At 53.3% G+C, this 17,332-nt stretch overlaps 8 protein-coding genes across 8 annotated transcripts in view; 5 read left to right on the top strand and 3 right to left on the bottom strand.

Annotated features, from left to right (window-relative positions):
• BDW74DRAFT_141426 (uncharacterized protein) overlaps positions 1-53 on the top strand; it is a 5,017-nt gene extending 4,964 nt beyond the window's left edge. Inside the window, exon 7 of the mRNA XM_073722545.1 lies at positions 1-53. This exon is cut by the window's left edge and continues 1,114 nt beyond it. The gene's annotated coding sequence lies outside the window, so the exon portion shown is untranslated.
• On the top strand, positions 21-1,337 carry BDW74DRAFT_141424 (uncharacterized protein). Its single transcript, XM_073722544.1, has 3 exons — positions 21-984; positions 1,060-1,127; positions 1,182-1,337. The coding sequence occupies exon 1, from the start codon at positions 463-465 to the stop codon at positions 697-699; it is 237 nt and encodes a 78-aa protein (XP_073589309.1). The 5' UTR covers positions 21-462; the 3' UTR covers positions 700-984; positions 1,060-1,127; positions 1,182-1,337.
• trr1 (thioredoxin-disulfide reductase TRR1) lies at positions 1,338-3,079 on the top strand. The gene is made up of 2 exons (XM_073722543.1): positions 1,338-1,725; positions 1,803-3,079. Exons 1-2 carry the CDS (start codon positions 1,704-1,706, stop codon positions 2,798-2,800), a joined length of 1,020 nt encoding a protein of 339 aa, XP_073589308.1. The 5' UTR covers positions 1,338-1,703; the 3' UTR covers positions 2,801-3,079.
• Positions 3,043-8,732, bottom strand: aof2 (putative lysine-specific histone demethylase Aof2). The gene is made up of 2 exons (XM_073732697.1): positions 8,603-8,732; positions 3,043-8,504 (listed from the first exon to the last, which is right to left on the bottom strand). The coding sequence occupies exon 2, from the start codon at positions 8,254-8,256 to the stop codon at positions 3,286-3,288; it is 4,971 nt and encodes a 1,656-aa protein (XP_073589307.1). The 5' UTR covers positions 8,257-8,504; positions 8,603-8,732; the 3' UTR covers positions 3,043-3,285.
• Positions 8,733-8,864: 132 nt separating this feature from the next.
• Positions 8,865-11,000, bottom strand: BDW74DRAFT_141418 (TVP38/TMEM64 family protein). The gene is made up of 3 exons (XM_073722542.1): positions 9,958-11,000; positions 9,486-9,905; positions 8,865-9,435 (listed from the first exon to the last, which is right to left on the bottom strand). The coding sequence occupies exons 1-3, from the start codon at positions 10,425-10,427 to the stop codon at positions 9,090-9,092; spliced, it is 1,236 nt and encodes a 411-aa protein (XP_073589306.1). The 5' UTR covers positions 10,428-11,000; the 3' UTR covers positions 8,865-9,089.
• A 771-nt stretch (positions 11,001-11,771) lies between these two features.
• On the top strand, positions 11,772-14,270 carry BDW74DRAFT_304 (CCCH zinc finger and SMR domain protein). The gene is made up of 3 exons (XM_073732467.1): positions 11,772-12,811; positions 12,867-13,571; positions 13,618-14,270. The coding sequence occupies exons 1-3, from the start codon at positions 11,886-11,888 to the stop codon at positions 14,174-14,176; spliced, it is 2,190 nt and encodes a 729-aa protein (XP_073589305.1). The 5' UTR covers positions 11,772-11,885; the 3' UTR covers positions 14,177-14,270.
• On the bottom strand, positions 14,215-15,954 carry BDW74DRAFT_141416 (HpcH/HpaI aldolase/citrate lyase family protein). The gene is made up of 3 exons (XM_073722541.1): positions 15,480-15,954; positions 15,169-15,389; positions 14,215-15,078 (listed from the first exon to the last, which is right to left on the bottom strand). The coding sequence occupies exons 1-3, from the start codon at positions 15,517-15,519 to the stop codon at positions 14,365-14,367; spliced, it is 975 nt and encodes a 324-aa protein (XP_073589304.1). The 5' UTR covers positions 15,520-15,954; the 3' UTR covers positions 14,215-14,364.
• BDW74DRAFT_308 (DUF846 domain-containing protein) lies at positions 15,918-17,011 on the top strand. The gene is made up of 3 exons (XM_073732478.1): positions 15,918-16,184; positions 16,274-16,560; positions 16,650-17,011. The coding sequence occupies exons 1-3, from the start codon at positions 16,024-16,026 to the stop codon at positions 16,796-16,798; spliced, it is 597 nt and encodes a 198-aa protein (XP_073589303.1). The 5' UTR covers positions 15,918-16,023; the 3' UTR covers positions 16,799-17,011.
• The last annotated feature ends 321 nt before the right edge of the window (positions 17,012-17,332 follow it).

The raw sequence follows: 17,332 nt of genomic DNA, 5'->3' as shown, positions 1-17,332 counted from the left end.
CTTGATGTGCTTGATGTGCTTGATGTGCTTGATGTGCTTGATGTCCTTGATGTATAGATGTATAGATGTACATTTTGGCCGTTGACTAGCTGGATTATCCGGGTTTTCCAGTCTCTGCACTCTTTTCCGTACTTATGCACAGATCTCCAACTCCACACAACCTCGGATCTATAAATTCAATCGGTACTCATGCTCGTCCTCTTGCCGAAGCATGCACTCCGCACTTCTCCCCGGCTGTTTTACGTCGGCGATCAGGCAACATTGTCCACGGCCTGACTCAAGCACCCTTCCTGCTTTGGCAAGTATCGACCGACGAGACGGGAGGTGATAGCGCTATGATGCCATCTGCAGAGATTCCCCACGGGGCTCGTCTAGATATATATATGAGGTCTATGTTCGTGTAGAGAGATATATCCAACACCAAGACATAGCATTCGATTCTGTTACAACTGGTCTACAACAATGCTTTACCGACTACGCGATTTCATCTTTGCGACGCTGGCTGTCCAGTCTGTTGCAGAAGCCCAATTCGTCGCCGCCGCGAGTGCTGAACCCCAGCCACCCCAGCTGTCATACCTTTACACAGCATATGTGTACTGCAAGGGCACTCTCATGAACGAGGACGGTCCCAAGGGTACTCGTCGGGCAATACCAATTGTCGGAGGCAACTTTACTGGTCCCCGGCTGTCTGGTGTGTAGACCTACCTATCAAAGCCAAGCTCTATCTGGTTGGACCATAGCCGGGTAGAACTAACGAACCACCCGCTGCGACAGGTACGATCCTGGACGTCGGCGCAGACTGGGGCACCCTCGATCCCAAAACCGGGGTGTTCTCCGCCGACACACGGTATAACCTGCGGACAGACGACGGCGCGGACATCTTCATCCAGACGTCAGGGCCGAAAGCTCCCTCGGGAAATCTGCATCTCCGGCTGGTGTTCGAAACGGGCCATCCGGACTATTACTGGTTGAATAATGTGCTGGGTGAGTTACTCCGTATATAAGCCGAGTGGCGATATAGGGGTTGGATTGTTAAGGTTATTAATCCGGGGTATCTAGCGATCGGGGAGTTGACCAACGTCGAGCGCGGGAACGATTCCTCGGTGCTGAAGATCGATGCATGGAATGTAAGTTGTCATGTGTCTCAAACAATTGATCTGTAATGACGAGTGCTGGCCCAGTTTGCGTCGGACTGGAACCGGACGGTGTTTGCATAGACAGTGGCACAGGAGAGAGAAAGATTGATAATCGCGGCGGTCTCGGCCACACGTGACTTTGCAGTTTTTGCAGCAGGAGAAAGTTCGGGGCCCATGAACCGCACCGCTGCTTAGAGATCAAGAATCAAACAGGCCCTTCGCTTCCACCGCGTGCTTCTTATCTGATCTTCGTCCAGAAGACTCTTCTTCTTAGCTAATCCCGATCGTCCAGCCCTCTTTTGCTGTCGTCGTGCCTTGTCCCCACCTGTTGCCCCTCGAGCCTAATTAAAAGCCCCCCTCCTTCCCTTCTTTCTCTTGCAATCCCATTCTACAACCGCCAATCTGTTTTCCTCAGCCTTTCGTCGGTTTCCATTCTCTTCTACCCTTGGTTCCTCCATAGGATTTACTGCTGCCGCCGTCTCGTTCTACCGTCAGAACACTCCCGCTGCTCCGTCCGTCCTATCAAACTCGTTCACGACGCCCCTGCGCGTCAATTCAACCTCCAGAATGGTTCACACCAAAGTAGTCAGTATGTATACCCTCAATTGATGCTGTCATGCATACAGTATGCAGTTTCCAGGAGAAGAGGTGGCTAACCCCTCGCAGTCATCGGCTCTGGCCCCGCCGCTCACACCGCCGCCATCTACCTCTCGCGGGCGGAACTCAAGCCTGTCCTCTACGAGGGTATGCTCGCCAATGGCACCGCCGCCGGTGGCCAGCTCACCACCACCACCGATGTCGAGAACTTCCCCGGTTTCCCCGAAGGAATTAACGGATCAGAGCTGATGGACGCCATGCGCAAACAATCCATCCGCTTCGGAACCGAGGTCATCACCGAGACCATCTCCCGCGTCGACCTCTCCCAGAAGCCCTTCAAGCTGTGGACCGAGTGGAACGACGGCCCCGACAACGAGCCCGCCCACACTGCTGACGCTGTTATCATTGCTACCGGTGCCAATGCCCGCCGCCTCAACCTCCCCGGTGAGGATGTCTATTGGCAGAACGGTATCAGCGCCTGCGCTGTCTGCGACGGTGCTGTCCCCATCTTCCGCAACAAGCCCCTCTTCGTCATTGGTGGTGGTGACTCCGCCGCTGAGGAGGCCATGTTCCTCACCAAGTACGGTAGCAGCGTTACCGTCCTTGTCCGCCGTGACAAGCTCCGTGCCTCCAAGGCCATGGCCACCCGCCTCCTGGCCAACCCCAAGGTCACCGTCCGCTTCAACTCCGTCGCTACCGAGGTTATCGGTGAGAAGAAGCCCAACGGCCTGATGACCCACCTTAAGGTCAAGAACGTCAGCACCGGCGAGGAGGAGACTCTCGAGGCCAACGGTCTTTTCTACGCCGTCGGTCACGACCCCGCCACTGCCCTCGTCAAGGGCCAGCTCAAGCTCGACGAGGATGGATACATCGCCACCACCCCCGGCACCAGCTTCACCAGCGTCGAGGGTGTCTTCGCTTGCGGTGACGTCCAGGACAAGCGCTACCGCCAGGCCATCACCAGTGCCGGCTCCGGTTGTATTGCTGGCCTCGAGGCCGAGCGCTACATCGGCGAGAACGAGACCGTCGAGGACATCCCCCCTCCTCACGCCAACCCCGCTCTGTAAATACTCCCTACCTCCACATTTTCCTCTCGTCTCGACCTCGACCGTCCCTCACTTCACCTGACAGATGAGGCTTCTGCACCTCATCTTCACCATCATATCCACCTTCTAGACGGCTCTTTCCATGTCATGATATGTTACTAGACTTCAGCGTTTTCACATCTTGCTTCATTTTCAGCTCCGGTTGGTTGATTCTTTCGAGTCGGTGGCTTCATTACATTGCTTTTTGGTATGAATAGATTAGACCGTGATAGAATAATCTGCCAGGGTTTGTTCCAGGTACATCGCTCTTCTTTCTCATTAAAGTTCAGTTGTGATTCTGTAGTGAATCTTGTAGTGTAATAATAAGGCTGGTCTTAAGGACCTGACCGCGTACGGATATCTAGCGAAACTAGACTACATTAAATCTAAATGCTCTCCTCAACCGCCCCCAAAGATAGAAATGCTGGCTGTATGACACGCCCCTTAGCAAACTACCCTCCTATCCGCTATCGAGAATTATTGAAGCGTTGCGGGCCACCCGGATACGTCGATGACCACCCGTTCGGTTGACCCCGAGCACCCATAGAAGACGAGAACATACTCGGCACCGACATCGGCGCAGGCGATGAGATAGTCGGTGCACGGGCCGGCCCTGATCTCGGGCCATTGAGGTTCCCACTCCCAAGCGGAATCAAGTTCGGATTCGACTTCGAGTTCGAGTTCGGGATCGTCTTGTGCAGCTCGTTTGTCAGTTGTGAACTGGCGGAGGAGATTGGTGCTGCGCGGCGTGGTTCTGGGTTGGGAGGGTTCGGGTTTCGAATCAAATTCGGTCTATACCCATTTGCATTTTGCGTGTGGCCTGAGGGCATTGATGTCGAGCGGCCTATCCCTGTGCCAGGGATATGAACGTATGGACTTGGGCCACGATTTGCGTTCTTATTGTACCCGTTCCCGTTCGCATTCTGTGTGCTGACAGAGGGCATGGATGGCGACCGCCCTATCCCCGCAGAAGCCGCATTCGCAATTGGATTTGAGTTTGGACCCGAGATTGCATTCCTATTGAACCCGTTGGCATTCTGCGTGCTAGCAGAAGGCATTGATGGCGAGCGGCTGATCCCTGTCCCAAGAGCATTTGGATTCGCAAGTGGATTGGGAAACTGAGCTGCATTTTTATGTAAACCGTTCGCATTTTGCGTGCTAGCGGAGGGCATTTGCGATCTGGGACCCATCCCCGGTCTAGGATTACTCGATGCCAAAACCGCATTTGGACTCCGATACCCGTTCGCATTCTGCATGTTAGCAGGACGCGTTGGAGCCTCAAGCGTCCCGGGCGATCGAACATTCGAATTCGAATTTGGAAGCGAATCCCTAGATGCTTGCAGTGTGCTAGCAGAGGGCACCACCACTGCGAGGTTAGCTCTCGATGGAGGAATATGCGAGCTCGGAGTCGGTCTCGGATTTGAGCGGGTGTTTGCGTTTGTGTGTACATTCGAATTCGCATTCGTATCTGTTTCTGTATTCCTAAATCCCATCATCATCCACGGCCGAGAGATATTTGGGTTCCAGTTCTTTTTTGGATTCGAGTTCATGTGCCCGTTCGCTTTCAGCGGGTTGATGGACTGCATTGGTGTTGTAAGGCTCGTCCTTGTAGTAGAGGTCTTCGGATTCGGGTTCGGATTTGCATTTGGTGTTTGGGATGCGGTTGCGATTCCATTCGCATGCGAAGACAAATTTGTGAGCTGCGTGCTATTCCCGGCCGATCCAGATGGCAGCCCTGACGGACGAGGAGCCGAAGGAGCAGCAGCAGCAGGCGTGGATGCCCCAGTCAGTCCAGATGTATTAGTCTGGGAAGGGGCAGCAGCAGCAGTGCTAGATACTCCAACTGATCCAACCGATGTGCCAGGCTGAGGAGGAGGAGCAGCAGCAGTACTAGGTGCACCAACTGGTCCGGTCGATGTGACAGGCTGAGGAGGAGGAGCAGCAGCAGCAGTGTTAGGTACCCCAACTGGTCCGGTCGATGTGACAGGCTGAGGAGGAGCAGTAGCAGTAGTGTTAGGTACCCCGGCTAGTCCGTTCGATGTGCTAGACTGAGGAGCAGCAGCAGCAGCAGTACTAGGGATTCCAGCTAATCCAGTCGATGTGCCAGACTGAGGAGGAACGGGAGCAGTAGCGGGAGGAGGTACCCCAGCTAAACCTGAAGATAGCACAGGTTGACTAGAAGCAGCAGGAGCAACAGCAGGAGTAGCCCCCGTTGCAGAAGCAGACACCGGAACAAACGCCTTGTTCGTCGAGTCAAGCCTTTTCCTCGGCGGCTCCCCAAACTCCTCCGCAACCCACTTATGAAACGGATTCGCCTGTCGCCAGCGCCTCTTCGCAGCCACCATTTTCTTCTCCCACTCCGCGTTATCCCGCTTCCACTTGTCCGCGATCTCCGCGCTCGTCTGACGATTGACTTCCGCCTGCTCGAGGTACGGGCGTTTCACGTCTTCCGGTGCCTGCCGCCACATCTGACCCAGCACGGCGCGTACGGTATCTCGGGGCGCCTTTGCATTCGGGTCGTTCATTTTGGCTTGGTGCTCGGCGTCGCAGTCGTCGCGGGCTTTTTGTGCCCAGTCTTTCTGGTACAGGATGAAGGGGTTTATGCCGACGCGGCCGGGGCGCTGAACCGGTTCGCCGACTTGACATATGGCGGCTGTTTTCATGGCTTGGTCGTAGGCGTCTCGGCAGATGGAGGCGAAAGATTGTTCTGCTGGATTTGCGGGGTGGGCTTGTTGTTGAGGCGGGATTTCGGGGGTGTTCAGGTCTATGTCTAATGGGATGTGTGGGGTGGTGATAGGAGTTCCATTGGAACTAGCTGAGTTCGCGGTTTTGCCCTTTTCTGGAACGAGAGGGGTTGGGACTGAGATAGGGCCTAGGATTGAGTCGATGACTTCGGATGCGGCTCGGAGTCCTGAGATGTATGCGCCATGAACTGTCGCTGGATGGGTGCCGCAGGTGGCCTCGCCAGCGAAGTGCAGATTGCCGACTGGTTTGGCCATGAGATCATAATCACCTGGAAGTGCCTCCGCGGCAACATAGGAGTAGGTGCCTCTCGTATACTTGTCGCTAGCCCAGCGGGTGATGATGGTCTCTACAGGGTCGGGAACGGCCGTTTGCTTAAAGACGTTACGTAGCTGGCTCATGACTTCAGCAATGATTTCAGCATCAGGAGTGCGCTCTGCCTGATGCGCGGCATCACCGGCCATGAGACCAATCAGGACTGGAAGTCCTGTAGTCTTTATGCAGTTCCAAAAGAGGTAGAAGCGGCCTCGATTGGCAGCGTAGTCCTCTTGAACCATGCTATCTCTGTTTGTAGGTTCGCGTAGAAGGCCAAACATGTCCCTTTCGGCGTCCCAAAAGGGCTTGTCGAAGACCAATATAACCTTGTTCATCACTCCAAAACCGAGGCGATCGATAGCTCCCCATTTCCATTCAGGAAGTGGTGGGGAGAACTGGACGTTGTGGTGCTGCAAAGTCCCAAGGGACCCAGTGTAAACCACCATATCCGCCGCAATGGAATCACCGTCTTCGCAATGTACCACCGTTTTGTGCTTGCTCGAACCCGAGCCATCATAGGTAATCCGCGAGACATTTTTGTTCGTTCGAACATCGAGTTTTGAAGGATACGACCATAGCCCGAACGGAACCCGTTGATATCCTCCAATGACTTGTGAATGCTCTCCTTCGAACTCATTTCCCATATCCTGGTCCCACCCGGAAAGACTGAGGTTGTTGATGTTGGTAGCGTTCGCGTACTCCAGATTCGCAAAATGCCAGTTCATCAACCGCAAATCCTTGGGAGTCAAAGGTAGCATGCGTTCATACTGACGAACGCCCTCGTCCATCGTTCTGCCTAATGTCTGATACTTCGACGCCTTAGCAATTGGTCCTAGATCCAGTTTCGGATCTGCTGAGGTTCCTTCCTTGAGCTTCCATCCCATAGCTTCGCATGCGAGGGTAGCTGGGTTCTCTTCCGCCTCATCAACGTCCGCTATTGGAACAGCGGCCGTTTTGAGATCTGCAGTTTTGTGACCTACACCGCGGCGAATGCGCTTCGCCGGAAACAATAGACCGATGGTGCCAGCTCTTCGTGCCTCCTCATACTGCCTCACTGTTACCCCGTCGCTTGCCGTCATGTCGCGCCCCGAGTCGATATAATCGCGCTCACCCTGCGCCGTGGGTACAATCACGGACTTGTATCGGTAATCCCCAGAGCGATCAAGAACTTCATTGTATAGTCTTTCGGCTGTCGCGTCTCGCACTTCGTCCACCGGAGTTCCATCTATATCGTAGATTGTAGAGATATCACGCAGCAAATGGTAAGGAAGGGCCAGTTGGCCTCGGATGATCTGATCTAATGGGTTCCCGCGGTCGAACCCGACAATAATTTGAGCACCCATCTCAACTTTTGGAGTAAGTCCCGGTGGTAATGTCGACGACTTGCTTTGTAAAGGATGTGAGTATATCCGCCCGCCGATCCTTCGCCTACCCTCCAGCACAACAACACGCGGAGTTGTAGACTTGTCGTGGAAGTGCTTGAAGAACCCTTCCAGCTGCCGGGCACAGCCAAGGCCCGCCATTCCTGCCCCAATGACAACAATCACAGGACTTTCACTCCGGCGACCCATTTTCGGGGGCACTGGAGTCTCAGGGATCTCGAGACAACCGAAGTTGATGTATCCGTTGCGTACAAGCCATTCATAGGCAAAGGAAGCAAGGTTCATCCATCGGTAGTCTTTAGCACATCCCAAGGCCTCTTCTCTGCTCACACTAACCATGGGATTGCAGGTCCAAAGCCGAAGAATGCCGTTTCGGATGTTGAGGTAGACGGTGACATGGAGGTGGCACAAGTAATCCTGCAACGCTTCTTGCTCTTTCTGATGAAGGGCGTAAGGATTGAGCCTCGACGCATACGCTGCCGCCACACACTGCTGGGCATATATTGCGGTCGGAAGGCGTGACGGGATGGAAGAACGAGGACGAAACTTGGTCTGGTCTGGCGTATCGGCTCTCATAGAGCTTACTGACGTAGCGGACGACGTGAAGTTTACGACCGTCGACGGCGTGCTGGACTTTCCATTGCTGGAGGTAGACGGAAAAGAAGTAGAGGTAGAATCGTTCGGCGTGTTCCCGCTCGTCTCTGTAGTTAGGTCAAAGGTCATGTAGTCAATGTTTACGTTTCCAGAATCATTCCCATTAGAGATGATACCAGATCCCAGCGTGCCGGGGCCGGTGCCGGCGCCAACGGCATCGTTCTGTGTCGGATGTGAGTTTGATGCCTCGTGCTGCTGTACTCCATTCGGCTGTTGAGGTTGTTTCGCAGGAGGTTCGCTACTATGAACGATGACACTCGAGGGAATATATGGACGGATTGTCTCTGTCTGAGACGAGAAGCTTCCTGCGGCACGTACCGCCAGGACAGGAGGAACTTCCATCATTGTCAGGAGTCGAGCTGTGAATCGACCGATGACGATCAAGTCCGACTTCGTCCTAAATTATCGCGAATACCATTCCAGCTATGAGTAAAAGCATAGAATGTGATCCCCATCCATTATTACGACGGTTCTTGGTGTAGATATCAGACATGAACATAGCCATCCATGGTGGGCCCACTCTGCATACGAAATTTGTGTGGTCGGGAAGGAGAGGCTGCGAGCACAGGGGGTCAGATGCTTATGATGGAAACCTGAAACCGACGTTAGAATGATACAGAAGATACAGAAAGAGATAATGTTCGATTATATGGATGACTGAGTATATGAGGGCAGGGCTGGCTGGACTGACCGTACAGGTAGCGTAGTGGGTTCGCAGCGCAGAGCCACCCTTGCAATTTGCACCACTCGGGGCGGAAGCAACAGGACGTATTTCCGATAGAATTCAAGACCGGTGGAAACAGATCAAAACTAAAGGAATGACAAGGTGCATTTGAGTGGCTTGACCAGGCCAGCTTGTCCCCGGAGGACGATGGATGGGGAGAGCAAGTCAATCAAGCCTCGCAGTCTCCCTCTCGACAGGCAGGAAAGGCTCTTGGCGTTCCTCGCCAGATGTGGCAATCCCCACCACTCACAGCACTTGATCTCTACACCCTGTTCTACAGTGATGTTTTGTTTATTCGAAATATTCACAGCACACAATTTCACTTAAAGCTGTCTATTTTCATCATCATACCAACTAGGAGGCTATACAAGACGTTACACATATCCAATACTATATCGACATAGATACTCAAGCGGATTCGGATCGCTGCACCAGGCAGTATAGGATTCAAGACCTATCCCCGTCGCACATGCGAATGCAGAGTGTATGTGTCGCTGTCAGGCCCATCTCCGTCCCGAAATACGTCCGACTCGTTGTCCGTGAACTCGTCCCGATATGGTGACTTTGACCGCCGAGTAGAGAGATCATCATCGTCGATATTTAGGTCGACATTGTCATCGTCAAAGTCATTGAACCCGATACGTTCTTCCTCGTCTCGCGCAAGTGTAGTCGCTGCGGCGTTGACAGCGGGATCATCCGAAAACGATCGGTGGGGACGGTGAGCGGCGTGGTCAGCCTCGAGTGAGTGTCGGATATCGTCTCTTTCTCTTTCTTCTAATTCTTTGGCACGGGCCAGAGTTCTAACGACAAGTCAGCACTGATTAAAAGACATGTGGGTGATGCTTCTTACCTTCTATAGATATACCACCCAGTAAAGATACCAACAGCAACGGAAATGATAATGCTGGAAATGTTTACAAGCTTCGAGCCTAAACTCATTTCTTCCCCCTTCTCGTACAGTATACGCAGTCTACTACCGATGAAAGCAGGAACAAGCAGTTTGGGCGAGATGATAGCGGTGGCAAGGCCATACATCAAGGGTTGCACTGTGGGGAAGGTAGAGATCGCGCCATTGCATATGGAGTAGGGCAATGGACACAGACGAATCATGCAAAGCAACTTGAGGCCGTCATACTTCAACGTCAGCGCAAGGGCCGCAAACCGCTTGTCGCGCTCGACGAGTCGATGCACAAATTTGGAGAGGACTGTTCGCGATGCAATGAAAGAACACATGGAGCCTAGTATTGTAGCTGATGCATAGAGAAGCCAGCTATCGCCGCCATTGGTTAGTCAGTGACAACACGGAAGTAAGATCGACTTACCCTTTCCATACGCCGAATATATAGCCAGAAACTGTGCCGAACGTCGACCACCCGACCAATGGAGGGAAAGATACAAAGAATACTCCTAGCCACATCAAAATGAAGACCGGAACCGAGTGCTCCCATTTCTCAGCAACGGGCCCAAGCCATTGGAATACCCTCCCTGTGATATACAGGAAGCCGAAGCCGAGGACGTTGAGACCGATCACAGCCAGAACGCTGCCGACTTTCTGCCAGAAGGTCATCTTTCGCCATGTTGCTATGATGCGCTCGTTCAGTACATTTATCCGAGCCATAATCCCTTGTTTGGGCGCGGGAGGTGACCTCCGGGTAGCGAAGCCGTTGTTGTTCCGGGTGTCAGCTGCAGGTTGGCTCCATAATGGGCGAGCGCCGTTCGCCGGAGATGGTGTTCGAGATGAAGCAGTTGAGACAGAGAGAGCCCGCGCGGTAGAGGCGTAGTCTGCGGGCATGTTGAGAGATTATGAGCAATATAGCGTTCGGCCTGGAGCTTGGAGATCTGCGGGCGGGTCGGCGATAAAGGCCGACTGCGTCACTGGTGGCACTGGCGGTTCTTGACGGTCCAGGAGTCCAGGACGTGTAAACTGGTCGCAAGATGGTGGGAGCAAATGATAGACGAGCGGAGCGTCGTCAATCAAAGAGGGCAAAGTGTAACCCTCGGCGTGAGGAGGAACATGAGTGAATTGAGGACTTGATTGATGATAGGTGGTATCAGCTGAGAATGAGATTCAGGCTGCCTAATCTTGGGTTCTTGGTCACAGAACGCGGGGGATAGTGAGCAGATAATCAAGCGAATTTGCGCAAAGAGCAGAGGAAGGAGAAAGGGAGAATTGTTCGAAATCAATCTGGAGGAAGAAGCTCGAGCGATTGTCGCAGTCTTCCAAATAATGAGACAGGGCGGAGCATCCATTGTCAGTTCGTCACCGATGAGGAGGTTCGAGGCCCCGTCGGTATTACCGTACGCCCGAGGATGGGTCCGCTCGGCGGAGTTAGAAGTGTATTACGGTAATTTACGCATAAGCAGCAACGTTTAGTCTGGAAAGGATATTCTGTACTCCGGATGCTCCTGGTGTGTAATATTCTTGAATCTTGATAGTAACTTGAGATATGCCGTCCAAGGGCCTTGTACCTATATACTCCGAGGGTACCTTGGCCAAGTCCACGATGGAGGCATGCGGCAGATCGACTGGAGCTTGCCGCCAAGGAACGGATAGCAAGGTGGCCTGAGGTTCCAGGCGCAAGTAAATAAAGAACCACGAATGGACAATGAATAACAGTTCTCCGGGATTGAGGGCTTTATATCGTTTTTATAACGGTCGTCGGTTGGTGGTCCAGATCTTTATGCTATTTGACTAGTGCGGTGCCATTCAGCTGCATTATGATTGTTGGGCGGGTCTCAGCCTATCGATCGTCGAGTCCTGACTTTCCCATCTCATCCCATCCCATTCCATCTCCTCCCTCCTGGACTTCTTCTCTCTTCTTCCATCTCTTCAACTCTTGCTTCCTGCTTGTCTGCTGTTGATTGTGCCTCTCTCCTTGCTTCATGTCCTGCAATTTCTAGCTTATCAATGCTTGCTCTTACTGGTCGCTCGTTTTGACCCGATGCGATGTGACCGCAATCTGTCTCCTGTCGCATAACAATCCGTCCACCTTGACAAAACCATCTCCCCTGCACCTTCATCTCGTCTATATATCTCGTGGAACTCAATCTGACCTGCGGACAATGGACTCTGACTTTTGAGATACCTCTCGCCCTCAACCTCTTCTCCCAGCTCGACTACCTTGCGGACTCTTTATCCTCCTTTACCCCACATCTCGCTGACTTCCCCGACTGCCTGATAATCCCGCGCTGCTCCCTTCCTCCCCCTCCTTCGGCTTTATCGACCTTTCCACCACTCTAAGAACCCGACATGGTCTCAGAGGAGCTCCTGGAGGAATGTCTCCAGATCCTCCAGGATAAGGCCCTTGATGAAGAAGACCAGGTGGAGAAGATTGAGGACTTTCTCCGAGAAAAGACCTCGCTATCAGGCACATCGCTCGAAAATGCCGTCCTCGACATCCTCTGGCGCCATCGCAATCGCACATTACCAGACTCCTCTCCGCTGCCGCCGCGTCACACTGTTATCCGCCGCTCCTCTCCTGCTCCTTGGCAGATGGCCCGCTCCTCTACACCCTTGTCACCTCATTCAAACCTAGGAACCAGTCCTGGAAGTACCTCGTGGTTGCAAAACTCCAAAGGAGCACGCCCACCTCTCTCTTCCACTGTATCGCCATTCACCTCGCCTCGCCCATCCCCAAGGCTAGCTCTAGCTCAACCTATCCCGCATTCTCCAAATCTCAACGCATATGAATTCTCGGATCAAAGCCACGTGTCGGACTTCTACGGTGACTTTGGCAGCGATAGCAATGTGGACTGGTTGGTGGCGGATGATGCGATGAGCACAACCTCGTCGCTGGGCGGCTTGAGCATGCACGGCGGTCTCAGCGCAACAGCTGCAGAATTCGTGCCTGATATGAGCCCTCACGATATACTCCGCACTGTGCTCGGCGACAAGCGATCCAACGATGAAATAGAAACTGCTCTAGAAGCGAATGGGTATGACTTAGGGGCAACCATCGCGGCTCTCACCCAAGGAATAGATACAGATGCCGCGTCGAGTTTACAAGACGATAGTCGCGTTGTTGTAGGCAAGTCCATGTCAATGGACCCGCATAAAGGCAACGCTACCCCAGTACACAACCGCAGCCCGGTGGTCTGCAAGTATTGGCTGTCAACGGGCCAGTGCTTGCGGGCGGATTGCCGTTTCAGCCATGATCTGACTAGTCATCTTTGCAAGTAAGTTTTGTAGCAGTATAAATCTTTGATATGGCGGCTAACAAGGCGACTCTAGATACTGGGTAATGGGAAACTGCCTTGCGGGCGATGGATGCCCATTCTCTCATGACCCCTCTGCACTTGTCGCAAATCTGAGTGTGGATGGCAACCCGTCGGGTACGCCCGCCGGCATTGCTTTCCAGGTAGATAATGCACCAGATGCGTTCCCACCTTTGCAGTCGACGCCGGGATCATCCGATCAGTGGGCAGGTCATCTGGGTGGAAAATACCCGGGCTATTTCTATGGCGCCCAGGGAGGCAACAATAAATCGCATTTGGGAGGGAAGCGGACTGGAAGTTTTACGAGTCTATCACGCCCTCACTCGCGTCCCGGAAGCCGACACCAGCATCGAGAACTTAATCCGGCTGCTCTGTCGGTGGACGACCCAGACGCTTTCCCGACGCTCGCTGCCGTTAACTCGAAGAATTCCGGTAAGAAGAATCACGGAAGAAAAAGTCGTGACAACAATACCAGAGACAATGTGCCTGCATCTCTGGCAGATGTAGTTCGTATGTCTCCATCTCCAGTACCAGGGAAGGGCAAGACCTCTTCCAAGCACGGCCAAACCAAGAGTCGCGAGAACAGCGCCGCAGCACAGTCGATACCGGCGCCCCAGCACATCCCATGGCTTGAAACCGGCGCTCGAACAAACCAGCAGTATATTAAGTACCGAACAGAGGCGATCCGCCACGGTACCGTGAGAAACAAGTTTCTCCAAAGGTACGCGTTCTTGAATTGTCGTTTAGATACCAGCTAACCGAATCAGTGCCGCTCAAGCGTGGAACCGAAACGACGCTAGAGCAGCAAAAGCTCTATCTCTACGCGGCCAGGCTGAGAACGAAGCCATGCGCAAATGCCACCGCGAAGCCGCCCGGCAGCTCTACGAAGAGCGCAACAAGCACCTCTTGAGCGCTGGCCTCGACGACGCGTCCGAAGAACTCTACGTCGACCTCCACGGCCTCCACCCCGAAGAAGCCATCGAATACCTTGAGAAAATCCTCCTCAAACACGCCCGCGAAGGCCGACGCATCATCTACGCCATCACCGGTACAGGCCATCACTCGAAGAACGGCAAGGATAAGATTGGTAAAGCAGTCAAGGCGTGGCTCAACGAGTGGAAATACCTGTTCCGGGAGTTCAGCGTGCCTGGCGAGCGAGGCGGGTACGTTGGTGGGATATTGGGTATTGACCCGTCGAGCTATGATAAGGCATTGGCGAAGAGCCTTGAGGAGTCGGAGGCGAATGGTGAGGATGCGGGTCAGCCTGTTTTGACGATGGGTAAGATCCAGCTCCTCAAGCGAGGAGATATAGAAACGCAGCAGTGACAGAATAAGGTTATATACTATATCATTTCGTACAGTGTAGAGATTGTTGTCATGTTTGTCGTGTAAGCGTGGTCAACTATATATATCCTGTGTGTGCCCTATACATATTATCGAACAACGATACAACGATATAGCTAGCATCTAGCCGTAGGGCCAGAACCCAAAATCCCGATAAATAACGGTTTGATTTATTCAGGCTCCTGTCCCTTCCACTCCCCCCTCAAAGCCTCAACATCAACTCCACACTCCTTCGCCTTCTTCACAATCGCCCGCGCTTTCTCCGCAACCGGCACATCAATCATCTTCCCATCAAGCGTCCACGCGCCCCTTCCTTGCACAGCGGCCTTCTCATCTGCGATAACGACCCGAATCGCCCACGTTACCTCGGCCTCGTCGGGCCCGTAGATCCGCTGCACGGTCTCAACCTGCGACGGGTGGATACATTGTTTACCGTTGAACCCCAACCCTCTTCCGCCACGGCATTCTTCCTCCAGGACCGCTGGGGGCTTTCCATCGCCAGATGTGGATTTGTATGTTGTACAGACCAGGTCAATCGTACTCGGTAAATTCGCAGCCCGCGCAGCAGTTGCAATAGCCGAGCGCGCGAAAATGAACTCTGTTAGACTTGGTGTGCGCGTGAGACTGAGGTCCAGCGCGAAGTCCTCGGCCGCAAAGATGAGACCCTGCAGGAGGCCTGGTGTCGCGGCTGTGATTGCCGTTAGGTTCGTGAGAGATTTCGCGGATTCAATGAGGGCCAGCAGCGAGATGGGCGTCTTTGTGACGGGGAGTCCGGCTGCTGAGCGTTGAGCCAATGTGTGGCTTATTACGTCGTGTACGAAGGTTAGGTCTGAGGGGGCGTTCACTTTGGGGAGGACGATTGTGGAGAGGTTGGGAGATTGGAGCTGGTCATGTATTAGTCTGGAGGCCTGGATACGGCTATTCCGTAGGGTATGGGCGGGTGGAGGTATAGAAGGGGAAAGGGGGGAACGCACAACTTCCGTCAAATCCGCCAGGGCAAGACCGCTATCAACCGAATTGATGCGCACCGCGCGCTCGCGGATCCCCGACGGCGCGGGCTCATCGAGCGCTCTCCGCACGAGCGACCGCGCTTCGGCTTTCTTGTGCGGGGTGACGCTGTCTTCGAGGTCGTAGGCGACGCAGTCGGCTGTGAGTGAGCGGGATTTGTCGATGAAGCGTTGCGAGGAGCCCGGGACTGGAGTGGTTGGTTAGCTTGCTGCATCTTTCTGTTCTGTATCTTCCCCGGCTTGTGGAACGGATGCGGGGAGAGCTGCCTGTGACGTACTGTAGAGGAGGGCACGGCGGAGGGTGTTTCTGGCTGCCATTGTGAATTGCTGGCTCTATCTCAGTCAATGGCCTCTCCGTGTGAGTCTTGAGTTAGTTGATTCAAAATTGGAAGACGAATAGATGGAGAAGAGATGGAGGTATATCCTCGGCCATGAGCGGAGATAGGAGAGGAGCATAAAGCCTTCTCCGGGGACGACCGATTCGTGCATGCGAGGTTATCCGGGTGCCTCAACTGTCAACCGTTCTTGACGTAGGCAGTATAGTTTAAGCTCATAACCCGACAGATCCTCTCATTTAGCTCGGAGAATTTAAGATAAAACACCCGACATGCTCCGTTTCAGTTCTATCCAGGGCGCCCACACCATGACGCGGCATGATATTCTGCCACCACCGACCGCCCTGTAAAGACACGCAACGCATCGCCCTCATACAAGCATCTCACTCAGACCAACAACAAGGGTGCAAGTTGACCTTGCCACAACCGCAGTACTCTCTATCTTCTACCGTCGACCTGCAAGCTCCAAGCTGGGTCTACCGCCACAATGGAACAACAACCCCTCAACCCAAACCCAAACCCAGCCCCCCAACAAGGCGACCTAAACTGGCGCCTCTCCGCACACCCCATCACCCTCCTCACCTTTCTAGGGATCCGGCTGGGCGCACTGCTGATGTATCTCTTCGGCGTGCTATTTATCGATAACTTGTACGTCCGCTTACCCTTTCGTCCCAAAATCCCCCCATACACCCCCCTTAATCAACCATTTAAACCAAATAATAACAAATATACCCTAGCATCCTCGTCTTCATCCTAACCCTCCTCCTCCTCTCCGCAGACTTCTACTACCTGAAAAACATCGCGGGCAGAAGACTAGTTGGACTCCGCTGGTGGAACGAAGTCAACACGACCTCCGGCGACTCCCACTGGGTCTTTGAATCCGCGGACCCCAATACGCGCACCATCACCGCGACAGATAAGCGCTTCTTCTGGCTGAGTCTGTATGTGGCGCCGGCGCTGTGGATTGGTCTTGGGATTCTGGCTATTGTGCGGCTGAATAGTGTTATTTGGTTGAGTTTGATTGGTACGTTGCCCATCTTCTACTTCTGCTTTCGAATTTGGGCTATATGGAGTTGTTTTTTGATGGACGTGTGCTAATAGGTGTGTCCATAGCAATTGCGCTCGTCCTGACAATCACAAATACGACTGCGTTTTCGCGCTGCGACCGCTTTAGCCAGGCATCGACGTATGCGAATAGTGCGTTTGGGGGCGCGATTGTGTCGAATCTTGCGGGGGGACTGGTGGGGAGGTTGTTTCGCTAGATCGGGCTGTTCTTTCTTGTATTACCGGGAAAAGATGGAGTATACGGAGCATACCGTGTCTTTGTGCTTGTTCGGAGACTATGGCTCAATGTTGTTAGGCCACTCCCTTTATTTTTTCTGGAATACAACACAGTTACAAATACCGTGGGTTGTTACACCGGATGTATTCTAGGCTTGGCTTCAGCAAGTTGAGTTGTCTGTATTCATGTCTCTTTGCGGCTAACAAGCCAACATGCCTTCCATCAGATAGGGCTGGGTAGCGACTAGAGAACCGGCGGATCTGAGCGGGGACTGATGGGGCCAAAAGGTGAGTTCAAATCGTTTCCCAGGAACTGATCAGGATTACCGCAGCTAAAGCTCTAGGTCTAGGTACGAAATTGGCCATTCTGGCCACCCGAGAACAAAAAAACACAAAGACCTCCCCCTAAACAGCGATGTATACTCTGCAAAACACAAATAGCCAAACAGAGGCGAAAGACAATCTACCACCCATCTACCTAGTGAGGTATATATGGAAACAACAGATCCGCCCCG

The sequence above is a fragment of the Aspergillus multicolor genome (genome assembly GCF_047715735.1).
Source record: "Aspergillus multicolor strain CBS 133.54 unplaced genomic scaffold BDW74scaffold_1, whole genome shotgun sequence".
Lineage (NCBI taxonomy): Eukaryota > Fungi > Ascomycota > Eurotiomycetes > Eurotiales > Aspergillaceae > Aspergillus > Aspergillus multicolor.
Note: the sequence above shows the minus strand (reverse complement) of the source record. Positions and strands in the feature narration are given on the sequence as shown.

Coding starts and splice junctions, on each gene's coding strand:
- BDW74DRAFT_141424 (XM_073722544.1), top strand. CDS start 463: ATGCTTTACCGACTACGCGATTTCATCTTTGCGACGCTGGCTGTCCAG.
- trr1 (XM_073722543.1), top strand. CDS start 1,704: ATGGTTCACACCAAAGTAGTCA. Junction 1,726..1,802: donor GGTTCACACCAAAGTAGTCA/GTATGTATACCC, acceptor AACCCCTCGCAG/TCATCGGCTCTGGCCCCGCC.
- aof2 (XM_073732697.1), bottom strand. CDS start 8,256: ATGATGGAAGTTCCTCCTGTCCTGGCGGTACGTGCCGCAGGAAGCTTC.
- BDW74DRAFT_141418 (XM_073722542.1), bottom strand. CDS start 10,427: ATGCCCGCAGACTACGCCTCTACCGCGCGGGCTCTCTCTGTCTCAACT. Junction 9,906..9,957: donor ATATTCGGCGTATGGAAAGG/GTAAGTCGATCT, acceptor TGGCGGCGATAG/CTGGCTTCTCTATGCATCAG. Junction 9,436..9,485: donor GGGTGGTATATCTATAGAAG/GTAAGAAGCATC, acceptor ACTTGTCGTTAG/AACTCTGGCCCGTGCCAAAG.
- BDW74DRAFT_304 (XM_073732467.1), top strand. CDS start 11,886: ATGGTCTCAGAGGAGCTCCTGGAGGAATGTCTCCAGATCCTCCAGGAT. Junction 12,812..12,866: donor CTGACTAGTCATCTTTGCAA/GTAAGTTTTGTA, acceptor AGGCGACTCTAG/ATACTGGGTAATGGGAAACT. Junction 13,572..13,617: donor AGAAACAAGTTTCTCCAAAG/GTACGCGTTCTT, acceptor TAACCGAATCAG/TGCCGCTCAAGCGTGGAACC.
- BDW74DRAFT_141416 (XM_073722541.1), bottom strand. CDS start 15,519: ATGGCAGCCAGAAACACCCTCCGCCGTGCCCTCCTCTACA. Junction 15,390..15,479: donor CCGCCGTGCCCTCCTCTACA/GTACGTCACAGG, acceptor CAACCACTCCAG/TCCCGGGCTCCTCGCAACGC. Junction 15,079..15,168: donor TGGCGGATTTGACGGAAGTT/GTGCGTTCCCCC, acceptor ATACATGACCAG/CTCCAATCTCCCAACCTCTC.
- BDW74DRAFT_308 (XM_073732478.1), top strand. CDS start 16,024: ATGGAACAACAACCCCTCAACCCAAACCCAAACCCAGCCCCCCAACAA. Junction 16,185..16,273: donor GTGCTATTTATCGATAACTT/GTACGTCCGCTT, acceptor AATATACCCTAG/CATCCTCGTCTTCATCCTAA. Junction 16,561..16,649: donor TATTTGGTTGAGTTTGATTG/GTACGTTGCCCA, acceptor GTGTGTCCATAG/CAATTGCGCTCGTCCTGACA.